This window comes from Ambystoma mexicanum, chromosome 3q, assembly GCF_040938575.1.
Source record: "Ambystoma mexicanum isolate Mex_15411 chromosome 3q, UKY_AmexF1_1, whole genome shotgun sequence".
Lineage (NCBI taxonomy): Eukaryota > Metazoa > Chordata > Amphibia > Caudata > Ambystomatidae > Ambystoma > Ambystoma mexicanum.
This window is the reverse complement of record NC_090926.1, coordinates 999226970-999244008: the sequence shown is the minus strand read 5'-3', so window position 1 is coordinate 999244008 and position 17039 is coordinate 999226970. Positions and strand designations below refer to the sequence as shown.

Here is a 17039-nt window from a genome sequence, read left to right as displayed (position 1 = left end):
GATGGTATGAGTTTATCAAAACCTGGACAAATTTCACCTGTGTGATGCATGTTTGGTCCTTTCCATCTTTAGGAACTGGCCTGATCATTCTCATCTCTCTCTCCACATACAGTATCAGCTGTGCTAGAAATGTTAAAGTGCCTGATGGCTTTTTGCAGAAATTCGGATGAACTGCATTGGATCTAATGGGTTATTTGGTGTTTCAATTCATATTTAAATGAGCTCTGAAAGGGGGCTCTGGCTAATCAAGATGCTGGGAACGCGGGCTGTATTGTACGGCACATACCCCAGTTTCGAGCAGCATGGGTAACCCCGACCCCCCCCCCCTTCCGTTACCTTCCCTGCCCCGTCACCTCTTAGCACTTGTGTAGTTCCCAACACGGTTGATAATGGCATCTTTTTAAAAAAAATAATGATAAATGCACTTACGTTTCTTTGCTGCGTGACTCGATGCCACACAGCGCGGTCCCCGAAATCCACTTTCAACATTAGTAACGTCAGCCGGAATCACGCAGAAAAGGTACGATTATTTTTTAAAAAGAGACCATAAGCACCCGTGTACAGTACACAAGTGCTAATAGCGATATGTCGCAAAGCGGCGGGCCGACCCTGTCGATAACAGCACCGCTGCACTCGTTAAGGGACCCTCACTTCGACGGGCCCTTGACTTGGGCAGCAGGGTGTTACCGACATGGTCGGCCATCCGCCTAGGGCATATAGCCTCAATATATCAAAACCTCTTCAGGAATAATTACATTTGCAGCATTTCCAGAATTGTTTGCAGTTCAATGCTTACAAAGGGAAGTGGCCACAGCAGATCTATGGTAAACTTCCTGGAAACTACTTTCCTTCCATAAACCATAGCGTCCAGTTTCTTACTCTAGCCAAGATCGTTGAAAGGGTTGCTCAAGCAAAGTCAAAATGGGTGTAGACCGGAAAATACTCAAAAAAAAAAAAAAAAAAAAAAAAAAAAAAAAAAAATCAATGGACTCATTGGACAAGGACAGACAGAAAGCAGCATTTAAACACTTGGGGCTCTGGGAGTCCCAATTCTAATAAAAAACACATTTTGTTGCTGCTGCTAAAAATAAGAAAAAGTGCATAATATATCATTACAATTTTGCTATTTTCTAGCACAATGGTTAAGCTTTTGATCCTAAAATACAGCCCCTCTCTCCTGCACCAGAAACAGATTTAGCTGTGTTTTGTATACTCGTGTGGCAAATTGGGCTAATGACTCAGAAGTTCTGCCCCCATTGTTTTAACATCGATGAAAACCTGCCTTTGTGTATCTTAAAACTGTTGAATCCATACAAGCAAGCAGTGTTTTCACTTACTTGTAGCCAATATGGTTTCCTTAATCATTCTGGGGTATGCATAATTTTATGACGAGGATAAACGAGATTAAGATTTACCGCTGGGTCATTTGGCATCAGAAAAGACCGGACAGCCCTGCAACATGGCATTTTACTAGTGGTCATACTTGCGTCTTAGCACTGCGGTTAGCTGAAGAGGCCTACATTCCCGAACTACCACCTGGTTAGGACCGGAAATACCGATGGAAAGCAAGGAACAGCGGTAAGGTGTATGGTCAACAGCATCAAGACCCTTGGGAGTGAGAAAAGAATCACCCTGAAGATACAAATGAGCTTGAAGCTTGTTTTTTACTACGGTGTGTCAATCTGTGTATCTAAACAACGCAGGCGTGAAGTACACAGATGTCAGGCCCACCGGATGGAGGTACTGTGGCCAACACTAAACACACATTACACGCATTCCTCAGAGGGATCACTGCTGTGAAAAAATGCATCCCCAATGCAGGCAGATATTACTTGCTAGTGTTGGACTACTGTGGAAGGGTTTTCATGTTGGGACAGAAAAACAGAGAAAGGGCGTTTACCTCTGCATTTGAGCAGCTTATCATTTTCCTAACACGGGTACGCGTGCCCTAACAAACGTTTACTGTCTGGGAGTTTTTGAAGATGGCAGTTGTAAATATAAGTATTGTTACTGTTATTCTATTATCTTCCACCTGGGAAACGCTTTCTTTGAATGCAAGCGTGTATTGCTTTAGTAATGCTCCATCTTAATGACCCCTTCACCTCTTGAATAGCATCCGCTAGGGTCGGACAAACCACAGATGAGCTAGGGGGCTGCCACCAAAAACGTACCCACGAATGAAAACCTTAAGCGCTGCCCTTTCACTGAGCTGACCCTGGAAATAGTCGAAACACCAATTCATCAAACACTTTTAGCCTTACGCGAAAGTGAACTAGTGCACAGTGAGAGGATTGTCATATGCGTTTGACAGAACAGCTTTACCTGAAGTCCGAGCAAGCGTGCAAAGAAGTTGGATCCCAAGTCACCAATAACAACATAAAAAGCAATGCAGGTTCCCAACATCAGCCCGATCATGCTGCAAAACAAGACAAAGATGGAGGGCAGACATGCATTAATAATGAAACAGGTCACAGTTCACGGTCACACTGTCTCCCTCTGGCCATCAATTGCTGACTAAACCACTCCGGATGCATAAAAGAAATGCAACTTGTTTCTACTGCAGAAGGGGATGCGTTCTAGAACTAAACTGTCGAAAATAAGCAGTAGTGCGCATTGACATGCACTACAAACTGGAGCCTCTCAATTAAACCAACCAATCCTAAGCATTTACAGTGCAAATGTATGAGCAAGTATATATTAGGTAGAAAAAACCAGCAACGAGTTTTCTTCAATCAAAATAAAATGCTAATTATCAAACAGGAAAGGCGTGGATAACGGTGATCCCAGACTTACTACGTTGGCAACCAAACCTTTTCACCAACTTATTTTCAATTCCTTTAGATTTCAACGAAATGCACATTGTTAATGTAGACACCTACACCATTACTTACCAATGAAGCTTTTATCCGTTCATTGTGTAATGCAGTCATTTCTTACTGCCAGGACAGCATGGTACATAGAAACGCTGACTGTACAACGGACACAAGAAGCAATCCAAATAAAACCAAAATGTTCAAGTAAGGGGGGGGAAAAGTACCGGTTTACCTGGTTTCCACCAACATTTTTCCTGCTTTTCCATAGGCGTGAAACGCTAGAGTGAAAAGAACAATCTCATGTTAGTACAGCCACAATTCAAGGTCCTTACCTAAACAACACACACCACCAACATAGGCATGTGGCTTCTCCAAGACACTGCATGGTGGTTAGTAGTAAGATTACATTGTTAAAAGTGTCTTTCACAAAATGCAATCACCACTCATACTGTTCAAATCACACCCACCACCCGCCTCTCTCAATCACGCCCATCATTCATCTACCATCACACTGAAGCCACCACACATTCCCAACATTGACACACATTACTCCTCAGAATCGGGACACAAGCCCAAATAACTAGGGGTGTACAGAATAGTAGATTTAAGTATTCAGCCGAATACTAAATAGTTGGACAAGTATTCGTCCGGAGCCGAACAGGTGCCTTTTTAATAAGTAAACGTATGTAGACAATAAAAACACTTTGTAATTGAAAAACACACTTTAAAATGTGTGCATGCATTTTTTTTATTACATTTCTCTTCTTTGTTATCTACAGAAGATTTTTGTGTAAAGCATGAATGGAATACATTATCAAAAAATAAATCGCTCAATAACAGCACAGTTTGTATATTTGTACATTCATGGGTGTCACTTGTTGGCAGGACTCAAGTAACTAAGACTGGCCCAAAAGTATAGTATGCGTATGCAATCACTTTGAGGTGGGATGTGTCTACTTTTACTTTCAAATGTTCCTTTTGAGCGTTCTCCATCGTTAGCCTTCTGGCTTCAGCAAGGCACTGAAATACAAAACGAGTGATTACATCAATTACCACCCTGATGACTGCTTTAGAGCTATTGAATGCAAACCTTTGGGACGTTAATGCCATGCTTTCTACCTGTGGCAGTGAGTGGGAATAAAGCATTTGAAAAATGTCTTTTCATGTATAAATAGTATTTCCCTCTGTTTTTCGGGTGGGGTATGTGTGCAGTGCTTTGTGGCATGTTAAAAGACACGAGCTAAAAATATATAGGGAATGCCGAGTCCTCCAAGCTTACTTTAACTTATTTGCTTCACTTGTACATCCATTTGGTCCGATATTTCTAAATTGTAAACTTGTATCTGCTCATCATTATGACACAGATCTCCCTCTTTTTTAACTCTCCAATGTTGGGAGGAATATTTCTGCTGCCACAGACTGGAGCATTTTAGTTACACAGATTTATTTGAAAACTCCCAATCCCTTAAGTAACATCTGTCACTTTTACCCAATTTAAAGGGATTCATTTTGCCAATATGAGGCAGTTGGGGGGCAGGAATTGTAACCCATGTTTCATTATTACACGAACACCTATGCTGCAGGCACGTTTTCCACTGAGCCTTCTTCATAACCTGAGCCTGCAGGCTGAATACAGTTTTCTGATACAGGCACACAACCCCCTGAGCTATTTTACTCAGTGTTTGGAATTTAATGGATCTCCATGGCAGTTATATTAATCCACTTAATTATATTACTTGGATGGGAATTGGTGGATTGGGACCTTTAACTTTCAGATTACTCACATAGGCCATCAGCAAATCAATCAATACCATTGTCCAATAGCGATTTTGTAAACTATTGTTCCAGCTCAATGGTTTTCAACTGTAAAAACACAGGGAGAGCAGAGCCATCTCATTGCACATTAAAAATATTGAAAGTGTTGCTTCAGCTCACCCTTCCCCAGCAGACCTCCAGATTAAAGTCTGTTTTTATCCAGCAAATGAAGAGTTGAGACTTTGTATACGCTTGCACACCCCTGCTCTGTCTGCAGCCAATCAAATAAAGTGACAGCAGCATTTGATCCTTTTAAAGGAGTAACATGACATGCCTGAATGTTTCCACGCACCAGTCAAAGCAGTCAAAGCAGTACTTAATGTATTTTGTGGGGAAACTATTTGGCTTCGAGTGAAAAATAATTAAGTATCTGGCCAAAGCCGAATATCTAATTTTCAGCTGGAATTCTGACAAATAATTACCTGAAAGCCGAATTTCGGTACACCCCTACAAATAACATCCACTATGCCTCCTCTCACAAATCATACCACCACACATCCCTAAAAACCTTCCTCAAAATCTTTCTCCCACAATCCACCTACACTACCTATCCCCCACAAACCAAAATCAATTACATAAAGCCACACCCATTAGCCCCATAATATACACCCAAAGTATATCCATAAAGTATATCCATAAACCACTTGCATTAGCCACCCCCAAGCCTTTCTGCTCTCGGCAAAATCCTTTCAGGTAGACGAGAGATATTTGGAGTGAAGTAGGGAAAGTGGAGGGAATGGAATTCTGTGCAGTACTAAGGTAACAGAAAAAAGGCAAGTGTTGTGGGCCCTATCGTGCAAAACATAACTAAGAGGTGTGGGATATATATATATATATATATATATATATATATATATATATATATATATATATATATATATATATATATATATATATATATATAGACACACATGCATACACTAAAAAACTTTTTGTTAGGGTGATAAGATTTAACGCAAAACCCATGAAATTCAGCGGACGTGGCAGTGATGATCTTAACTCAGTGTACCCCCATTGAAGAGCCCTAGGATCTAATGATGTATTATTTAAATAACACTTACACCTGAGCGCTTAACCTAGAACACGTATACATACAGTATCACCCAATCAGAGTTGGTACTCCTTTATTGACCTCGGAAGGATGAAAGGCTGAGATTCCCTCATCTGGATTTGAATCTGTGACCTGCAGCTCACACACAGATCATAGCAGCAAGCGCTCAACCCAACCCCTGAGGGTCCAAGGAGTCCCCCAGGGAGCCTGTCTTTCTCCAATTTTTTTTACAACATCTTTACGGTGCCCTTCCTGTTCTTTCTGGATTGTAACAACAGAGCTTACCAACTACGCTGATGACACACAATGTATTATCCCCATCACGGGTGTCTTCTCGGATGATGAAACTAAAATCAATAGGATTTATCTCCTCATCCAAAGTTGAATGTGCGCCAATGGACTGGCCCTTAATACCAGCACGACGGAACTTATGCTAGTGGGCACTGTTCCTAAAATCCGCACATTAGAAGACCAATATTCCCAATTTGTGATTGATGACTGTGCCATAAAGGTTAAGAAAAAAGTCAAACAAAACACGAATGAGACCATGGGTGGGTTTTACGACACAAAGGTTCTGCCCAAAGCACACAGACAATCTAGAACCTAGGAACCAATGTGTCACTTCTAACTCTACCCCTCCATTTTCTCTTAGCTACTCAGCCTAGGGTATTTTTAAAGTGATCTTACAATGAGAAATGTTAGATAAAATACAATTATTATTATTAAACAAATGAACAAAAATATCAATCAAAATAATCTTCATAAAACACAGTGTGCAATCTAAAAACATACAAAGTACATTACATCCATATAAGCAGTCATAAAACAATACATATTATATAAAAACCAAGACAAGACCTTGTAAAAATGAATTAATTTTGGTTTATCCCCTTCGCGTGGACTATCGTCCACGGTAGGTAGATTCACCCTAAAGTGCAAAGTAGCATTGGAACTTGAAATCTAATGGACCTACTTAAATCTAGGTAACCTTTAGTTCTCTTGTTGGAGCACAGTACATCACTCCTTCCTACACGAAAGGACCAAACAAATTACTGACAACCAATTCACATCACTGTTATCTATCACAGTGTTCAAAACCCAACATGTTTCGTTCTAAAGGGCTAATTTGCTTAAAGACCAAGAACTCCTTAGCATTTATTTGGGATAGTTTGACCCAAATAAGCCTTCTTAAATCTGGAGGAGGAAGAGAGAAAAAAACAACAACGGGCGAAAAAGAAGGGAGCAGCAGTTATCTATCTGAACTCCGTTACAGGCTGCTAAAGCTCCAAAGGCACTTCAATCTGCCTTCTATGAGCTTACCGTGCTCAAATTGGCATATTGTCCTGGGCACGAGACTGTTTGGGTGTCCTTTAGTTGGACTCCTCCCTGGTAAAACAATTGTTCTAATATGAGACCAATAGAACTGGCTGTGGATCTAGCAGCCTCTCATATGTTTATGACTCCATTCCTTTAGTAAATTAAATCAACAGAGAAACCACCCAGTGCCTTTTAGATGCGGTATGCACTAAACTCTCATTTATTCAAGAACACACACGTAATGTTAGCGTGTAGCTATTGGTATAACTATTGCTTGCCCTAATCCAAAGTAGACAAATGTCATAGGCCAACATTGCTGCGTACAGTCCGCAAAAAGTGACTTATTTCAGGTTAGTCCAAGTGAAATTAAACCATTGCGCTGTAAGTGATATAAATATATAAATATATAATGTGCGGTTCTCCACATTAATGCTCAACGGAAAAGTGAACAGTTGTTTTTGCGGGACCCGTCTTCTTTTCAATGCATAAAATATATATGTGCATCAGTGTTTTGTGGGACTACCTCAATTACGGAGGGTATTGCAAAACGCTCCATTGTTTGTATATTGCTCTGCTCGACCGGCAAGACCGACTGAACCCTCCTCTTTTCCTCCATCTGTTTGCCAGCTTCCAGCGCCGAACATGAGCTCATATGGTGACTAAAAGAACAGAAGTTGTTGGTTTATAACCTGTCTGATGCAGAAACCTTCCGGATGAAGGTTTTGTTTTTCTGCCATGCCACTCAAAGGAAGCCTTACGGAACGCTCACAATGTTAAGCTTACCGTTTGTGGACCTCCCGAGTCCTTGCATCGTTCAGCTTCACTAGTGCGTGCCGATTCCCATGCTCGTAATAAGTCCGCAAATCTCTGTTGGACCGTACCGCTGGGACACCCGCTTGCGTGCAGAAACCAAACTATGCCTCTTTTGCTACAATCAATGCGTCTTTTTACTCAAAGTGCTACAAGTATGTATGATAAATGTTTGCTTTACTTGCCACTGTCTGGGTATCGTTTGTATGATACTTAAACAAACTTTCCTTACTGCCACCAGGGTTGCTCATATGTACCTTGTCGTGGATTGGTTTTGGATGAGGGGAACTCTTAGTTTGAGAAGAACAAGTTACTTTCTTACCTACTTTCTTACCTGGCAACGTTCTTTCAATAGAATGTTCCGACGATGTATTCCACATCTATGACAGGTAATCACCACGGCTGTGCTGCTTCGTAAAATTTTCAGCGTCTGCCTCCAGCGTCGATGAGCCCCTTCGAGGACCTCCTCCGACAGCTGACGACACCCGATGTTATATGTAGGACGCACAATGCCCGTAGCCTCAGTTGTAGTTTTTTCCCCCAGAACGTGTGGCACCAATCTTCTGCCAGAATGACTACAGAAAGACTTGCGGAAACTAAAGCTGCAATCGCATAAGAAATTCTGTAGAGGGGCAGGTAGGGAGGGAGCGATGTGGAATACGTCGTCGGAACATCCCATCGAAAGAATGTTACCAGGTAAGAAAGTAACTTGTTCTTCGAAGGGATTGGTTCCTCTGACATATTCCACATCTACAACAGACTCCCAAAGCAGTAGCAACGTTAGGAGGTGGGAAAAGAATTTAGAATTTTAGAATGCCCAATTAAATTGCACAATAGAGGACCGACTTGCCAAAGGCCAACTCTTGCCCATGGATAGAATCCAGGGAGTAGTGTTTTACAAAAGTATGGAGAGAGGCCCATGTGGCTGCTTCACAAATGTTACGAATGGGAACACCCCTCTGCAGGGCAGTAGAGGCAGCCACACCTCTAGTAGAATGGGCCCGTAAGCCTACCGGAGGGTCCTTACCCGGCAAACGTTAACATTCAGAAATTGTCAAGATAATCCATCTAGACAAAGTCTTTTTAGTAACAGCTTGTCCCAAACGCCTTGAAGCGTAACCTACAAAGAGCTGATCGTCCACTCTGACCCGGGTCATGCGCGAGATGTATAAACTTAAAGCTCTCCTAGGATCCAACCTATGGAGCCTCTCCTCTTCCTTACCAGGATGCGGAGGAGGAAAGAATGCCGGAAGAATGACCTTCTGGCTTAAATGAAATTCCGACACAAATTTTGGAAGAGAAGAAGGACAAACCCTAAGGACAACCCTGTCCTTATGGAACACTGTGAAGGGGGCTTAACGGAAAGTGCCTGCAACTCACTCACTCTGCGAGCGGAAGAGACCGCAACTAAAAATACAGTTTTCAAGGTCAACAGTCTCAAAGGACAAGAATGTAAAGGCTCAAACGGAGCTCCCATGAGGAATTTTAGAACCAGGTTCAAATCCCAACCGTGCACCTGGAACGGAGACAGTGGGAACACATTAGTGAGCCCTTTCAGAAACTGAGAAATCAAAGGAATTTTAAATTAAGCACACTCCTCAGACGAGCGCTTAAATATGAACAGCGCCGCCAGGTAACCTTTAAGGGTACCCACTTGCAGGGCCTTGTGGGCTAACGAAAGCAAAAAAGACAGAACCACAGGAATGGCACATGAAAAAGGATCCACATTCTTAACCCTGCACCAGTCGCAGAACTTTCTCCAACGGCAATGGTACAGGGACTTTGTTGCAGGCCTTCTGGCCGAAAGCAACACCTCCATCACGTCTTCAGGGAGGTCCCAATCCTTACACATCAACCTTTCAGAAGCCAAGCATGAAGGTTGAGGGATCTGACCTCTGGATGGAGAATCTGAGCCCCCTCCCGTGAGAGCAGAATGTCTCGGTAGGGAAGACGGCATGGAGGGCAGATAGACATGTCGAGAAGGTCTGGGCACCACGTTCACCTGGCCCATGCCAGAGAAATGAGGATCATTCGTGAATCGAACCTCCGTAACCTCCGCAGCACTTGCGGAATGACAGGGACTGGAGGAAACGCGTACAGCAGTGGGAAGGACCACTCCTCTATGAACGCGTCCCCTAAGGCTCCTCTTGGAGGAAATTCCCGCAAGCAGAATCTTTCGCACTTCCGGTTGACACTGGTGGCTAAGAGATCCACTTGAGGGGTCCCCCAAAGGGCGAAGATCTCCAGGAGAATCTCCTGAGCCAGCTCCCACTCGTGAGAGACCGTGCTCTGCCTGCTCAGAGCGTCCGCCGCCACGTTTTCGTCTCCGGCCAGATGAACTGCCGAGATCGAAATGTCCTGCTGGATGGCCCAGAACCAGAGCTGCATCGCCTCTCTGCACAGAGGGAGAGACCCTGCCCCCCCTTTTGGTTGGGGTAGTGCATGGCCACTGTATTGTCCATCAGAATCAGGACATTCTTCCTCCGCACAGACGGCAGAAAAGCCTTCAGGGCTAGCCTGACGGCCCTCAGCTCCAATAGATTGATATGGAGTCTGGACTCCGATGGAGACCAACGACCATGGACTGTCCACTCGTTGGCATGAGCTCCCCATCCCGTGAGGGATGCGTCCGTCACGATCGTCAACTCCGGCCAGGGTAGCCAAAATGGAGCCCCCCTTCATCAGATTGCCTTCGACGGCCCACCACAGAAGATCATGGGCGAGCGAGGGCGGCACCTGAACGGGATCCGACATCCTGCCGGAGGACTGTGACCACTGCATCTTGAGAGCCCACTGCAGAGATCTCATCCGCAGCCTGGCCTCTAGCACCAGGAGAATGCAGGATGTAATGAGGCCGAGCAACCTCAAGAACTCTAACGCCGGGAGACTCTGGGCATGTTGAAACTTGTTCACCATCTGCAGAATGTGATGAGCCCTCGCCTGGGGAGGAAAACACAGCCCCAGGGATGTGTCGAGCACTGCTCTGATGTACTGAAGCCGCTGGGTAGGTGTCAAGTGGGACTTCTTGAAGTTGAGGGAGAAGCCCAGCCTGTGAAGGGAGTGGCAGGTGACTGACAGATGATCCAGGACTTGCTCGGGAGAGCGCGCCCTGATCAACTAATCGTCCAGGTAGGGGTAGACGTGAATCCCCCCCTTTCCTGAGATACGCTGCTTCCACCACCACCATGAATTTGGTGAAGACCCTCGGGGCGAAGGTCAATCTGAATGGCAGGACCCGAAACTGAAAGTGCTAGTCACTAACCGCAAACCTCAGGTACTTCTTGTGCTTGGGATGAATCGGCGCATGAAAGTAAGCGTCCTTGAGTTCGAGAGACTCCAAACGGTCCTGAAGTTGAAGGGCCTGGAGGACTTGAGAGAGAGTAACCATCTTGAACTTGTCCTTCCTGAGGAGCTTGTTCAAACCACTCAAGTCCATGATGGGTCTAAATCCCCAGTCTTTTTTTGGAATCAAAAAATATGGGGACTACCATCCCTTGTTCCTCTCCGCTACAGGCACCAGCAGGGATATGATTTCCTGCGCAAGGAGCGGATCTGGACTATTCAACGAGAGATTCCCTGGTGGATTGTCGTGAGGCCTCTGCTGGAATGGAAGACAGTAGCCATGGGCTATGATCTCCAGAACCCACACATATGAAGTAATGGCACGCCATTCTACAAGATGCTGCGCCAGCCTTCCCGAGCTGAAGCGGCTGCGGCAGTGCCTGAGGGCAAAGATGCAACTGCTGGAGTGGCCTTGGCACCTCGAGTACCCTGTTTTCCACCTCTGGTACTCCTACGTTGGACGAAAAAGGTGGAGGTTGGCGAACTGCAGCGCTCAACGACTTCGCTGCAGCCTTTGAGGTCTGCAACCTCTCAAGGCTCTCGTCAGCCTTGCTCCCAAAAAGATAGACACCATCAAAGGGCATGTTGAGAAGCCGGGCTTGTACGTCAGGAGCAAACCCCGACTTCCGCAACCACGCAAATCTACGCATCACAGTGCTCGCCGCCATGGACCGGCTGACACGATCTGCCATGTCCAGACCCGACTGAACGGATTCACACATGGCATCCTTGCCATCCTGAACGAGGGCAAGAAAACCATCCCGTTCCTCCCCTTTGGGAATATGTTCAGCCGCCAAAGACACACAATTCCCCAGAGTGTGAGTGAAACGTGCTAAGGCACACACAGAGTTGGCTGCCTGTAAAGCCATACCCCCTGAAGAAAACACTTTGTTCACCCAGCCATCAAAACGTTTGTCGTCCCTATCAGTAGGGATGGTAGGGTGATGGGATGATGCAGGAGCTTCAGTTTTATGATCGCCCACTCGGCTCTCAATGGTGAGCAATGTTTATGGATTTAGCAGCCCAGCTGCAATGCTAGCAGTACTCATTCTCTTGCCCATCAAATATTTTAAAAACTACTAAATGGAATAACCCCAAACCTGTCCTGGAAATTAAAATCAACACTTTGTGCCCAAGTTGTTTCTTATTTTGTCCAATTCCCTCCAGTGGTGTTTGTACTTTAGTTTGATATGATTTTGACTTTCTCCATGGGGAAATTAATGGGAGTAGGCCAGAAAAAAAGACACTTTTTTCCTTCCTTAACAACGTTTTAAATTTTGTAATGAATCCTTCCCATAATTTTCAGTCTCGGGGGAGGGGGAGATTTCCTATGGCTCATGCTACACACCTTAACTACAGTGCGGGGACAGCTGCACTATAATGTATAGATCTATCTATATACAATCGAGACAACACAGGCACCAAAACCCTTATGATAACGAAGGATGTTCTGTTTTACTCAAATGGAAGAAAACGTGGGCATGCATGGCAGCCACCAAGCTGAGTATCCATCTCTCTGCGCCAGTTTTCAGATTAGTAAAATAAAGCACAGCATAAACCAGTACATTTATATTTCCAGATGGATTCTGTGCACGAAAAAAATAATCACATCCATGGACAGACAGCTGCAATAATGAAGCAAGACGTGACCTAAATTAAAGCCCAGAAAAGCATGGAAAATACCCACTTTTCAATAAATGGTGCAATCACAACAAACGTAGAGGCCAACACTAATCAGCGATCCAACTTATTTCCCAACTCTGTGGGTGGCAGGGTTAGCCAAGCTGTACGTGCCAAGGCCTGTAATTATGCGGACAGTCTCCTTAAATATAGGGCATACGACAAAAATGGAACGGAGGTAATCAGCCAAGACGTGCCTGCTCTCTACACCAAAACACAAGCGGAAAGGCAAGGCGGCGCTGAACTGAGGGGAGCCTCGTCAGGGAGCCACCCACCCAGGGACCCACCCACCCAGGGACCCACCCACCCACACAGAGAGCCCCTGTTTTTCTGTCTTTAGCCCGGTTGAGCGCAAACAACATTTTTCCTGGGCCAGATATGGACCAGCTGGGGAGAGCAGGAGCTGAGCAACTTGCACATAAAGATATTTAGACAGGAGATGGGCACAGACCTGGGTTCCCGATAGCAAATAAGGCACAGTACACAGATGGGGAGTGTTTAACCTGTGCAGGCGCTTATGTTATAAATACATAACAGAATATATAAACACATTCTTCACTTGTCAGTTCGCTTCCTTTAATCTCCCACTCGCTATTTGTCCCGGGATTACTGTTCGTAGTAGATACCCTTTCCAAACAAATCCCATCATATGAATCTTAGACCGGTTCCTACTTCACCCATCAATACCATACCTTTCCCCAGAACTTCTTGTTTTTTCCCTTAAATAACAATAGCAGCTGCAGTCTGCCCTTAGTTATTAGTCCATGTTTTGCTACATCCGTCAGAGACTATATACAAGGGGTCAAAGTACAGTACCTGTGTGTTGTCCTTTCTTGTACAGTTTGCCAAACCCTGCTGTACTGCGGGGTGGTACCACAGGCTCATTAACCTGCCCATAAGGGCATAGAATGGCTCTTATTATAATCACATTTTCCTCTGTGGCAGTGCTATTATTATTGTTAGAGCTATAGCAGCTCATGTTTCCTCTGTGGTGGTGCAGTTGCTATTCAGGTCTAATGGATCCCAACTATCCTCTGTGATAATGCACTGTTGATAGTCATGAATTGCCCCCCTTTCCTCCATGGCAGTGCTGCATTTTGGCCCCAAGCGGACAAGTGCTCTTCTTGGACACGCCCAAGTAACCGCCTTCCTGGGCGCAGCATACAACGAACCGCTGCACTCCTCTGCTGAGCCTCAGCCACATTAGAAGCAGTGGCCGTGGCTCCAGGTAAGTCTCTCGCAACGCTCCTCCCTCCCAATCTGGCCCTGGGGAGGATGCAGACCCTGGAGGCCCCTTGATGGGGCTGGAGGCCCCTGCTCATGTCGCTGGTGCCGTCATAGAAGACGACATCTTAATCGCCTGCCAATCTAGCTCCGGGGCAGGCTGTCTTCGCCGGGCCATGCCACCTTCAACTAGGCCACAGCCTGGGGTTGTTTCTCTCCTGGCCTGCCAGGTCTGGCCCCCGTGCTTGTTACTTACTCACCCTGGTGGATTCCACACTGTACAAGCCTAGCATGTGAATGGCTACTCCAAAGTCCCAGATCAGTGTGTCAGGAATTATCATGATGTCACTAGAGGCCAGTCCATCTCTGGCAGAAAACTATTACTGGATAGGAGCAAAGAACATGGCTAGTGTAAAGCATGCTAGAAAAAACAAGTCTCAGAGCGGTGGAGGGGACAAGGGTCCAGCTCTAGTTCCAACAGCACTGTTTGGGGAACCACTATTGCAATTTACCACCAGCAAACGTTTAATTGAGAAATACTATTAGGTGGGTAGTTCATGAAGCCTAACTTGGTGCAGCAGACAACCCTGGGCATACTGGAAGGACTCTTATAACAAGTTCAGGTGAGCGCTGGGGAGAAAGGCTAGACAAAGCAAGTATGTGCTTGTGAAACATCATTTCACCTGTCTTGTACAGTTTCCAAAAAATAACTGTATATTTACATAGGTTCTTGAATATCTACAATGAGGGCAATGCTGCCTCTGGGAAATTAGGTATATCTCAGGTCAAGTGTTTGCATATCGCAAATACGAGATCTCGGCACAAATACCTCAAACCTGTGTAAACTAAAAACTATAAAGAAGAGATACACTGCACTGTCAGGGAATAATACTACGTCTATTGCATATTGGCATATTGCTAAAATAGTTCCACAAGCAAGCACAAGAAAGCCTAGTTGTACGAGTTTGTCGGGAACTCTTCATTGTGAGCGAGGTAGTTAGAGGATGACCATTTCCCTCCTGGCATAAAACAAATTGCGTGGTTCCCCCTTTGCACTTACATACTATGAAATTACTCATTATATATATTTTGGTGTGAGTGCTCTTGTGGTGTACAGAACAGCAACAAATGAAATTTTGAATAGTCACAAATCAATTACCACACTAAAACATTCTGGGCTTTTTAGAGGCAGAACTTCAAATTCTACGAAGTTCGCAGGACTGGTGCAATTTGGATGCCAGGGATTGCCCGACTCCAATTCAACCGTATCAGCTTTTCAGATAAACCATCCCATCACTCAGTTCCAGATTTCACTAGAAAGGTATAACCTATGGCAAGACCAGATGTGCGCATTATGCTTCTCTTTTTATCAGAGGGATACGCAGCTCATGAACTCCTTAAGTGCTAAAGGCGTGCATATTTCAGCTGAATTCCCATAAGGAATCATTGTAGGCTCCGCCCACTCCAACACTTAAAGATAACCAGATAAACACTAATCAAAACACATTTCCCATGAACTGCAGCCACAGCATGCATCACAAACAATAAAAAGTCCCTGGTTGCTCCTCCTCCCGCTCAAGCAGCAGAGAATGCCCCTTGCTTATGCTGTATGGTTTAGGTCGGTTTATGGGAGTGTTTGTTGAATACGAGAAGCGAACCAGTGCATTGGGATGGTGACAACTCCAGCCCTAATGCAGTGGTAGAATTTCTAGCGCAGTCTTTTTCGCAAAAACCTGTAACATTTTATTTTCAGCACTGCTCTTTAGCAGCACACAGAATGCAGTGGCGCCCTGAATCCTCAGGAGAGCATTCGCTAGAGTAGTAGTCCAGACAAGATGTCAAAATAATGTTGGATCTTCTGTATGAGTGATTTGCAAGGTCCTAAGTCCGGTATTTTGAAGTCTACTAGCATTTACTGTTGAAAAAGCAACCTAACAGGAGGCTGCAGAGTGCAGTTCGATTCCTGCAAAATTGTTAAGAGCAGGGACCTTGCAGGTCTTCCATATACAATAGTGAGGCAAGAGACAGTCTTCAAGGACTAGAGGATTTTAGGTCTTGTACGGGAATCCCAGGAAAGGCAAAGGGCCTTATTGGCGACAGCTGGTCCCTTCTACTTAAATCTTAGAAAGCTGCTTGGTCAGCGTGGACTGGCTGGTCTAGAAAGTGTGGGGGGTAGGTGGGCTATGCGGGCATCCTTGTGCAACACCTTTGGAAGTAGTCTTGTATTTCTTTGCTTCATTAGCTGAGGAATGGAAGGCTGCAGAACAATAAAATAATACCATATGGCTATTTGTTAGTCTGCAGAATGCAAATGGGCATTCACAAAATCAGTTGTCAGTGCCATGATGTTCAGTACCGTGGATTGTGAACTCCAGTTTGAATCTTTTTCAAGAGTGGTCAGACAATGATTAACTGTCTAGAGGATGGCAGTGTCCGACGAACTTATACCATTTTAAGATGTCCAAAACTCGACATAGGACCTTCATTATCTCAATAAGATCGAAATGTAATTTGAGGTTAATGACTTAACCTCGTGTTTTTCTGGATCACCCCAAACTGTGTGTGGCTCAATGTCATGTTACGAAGCAAGAATCACTGGGATCGGGATGTTTCAGGATAGATAATCACCAAACTAAGGACGCCCCATAATTCAGTTACTTTCAAGATACTAGCTTGTTGAGTCCGCATGATTCTTGCCCCTGCACTAGTCAACACTTCCCAGTTCAGTGTTCATTTAGCTAGGAGAGGTATAGCTTTTAAAGCATCTCAAGCTAGAGTCCAAATGGAGGAAATTATGAAGGCAGACAACGAGCCTGGGTTGTGGGGTTCACAGACTATTAACCCACAACTATAAATCAACAGGTGTCATCTTTGGTGAGTAAGCTTTCAGCAAGAATAATGCCTGGAGCCAGTCTTGCCACAGAGTGAAGATTTTCCACATGAAAGTCTTGCTTCTGTTAAAAACACTGTCAGATTGACTGTATTAT

The 17039-nt window shown here is 44.6% G+C and overlaps 1 protein-coding gene across 4 annotated transcripts in view; it reads right to left on the bottom strand.

The window, feature by feature from the left end:
* SLC38A10 (solute carrier family 38 member 10) overlaps positions 1-17039 on the bottom strand; it is a 748880-nt gene that overhangs the window by 550733 nt on the left and 181108 nt on the right. For all 4 annotated transcript variants that reach the window (XM_069655155.1, XM_069655156.1, XM_069655158.1 and 1 more), the window contains 2 exons: positions 3046-3091; positions 2323-2416 (listed from right to left, as the gene is read on the bottom strand). In XM_069655155.1, the coding sequence (XP_069511256.1) occupies positions 2323-2416; positions 3046-3091 (140 nt within the window). The remainder of the gene's footprint in view (positions 1-2322; positions 2417-3045; positions 3092-17039) is intronic.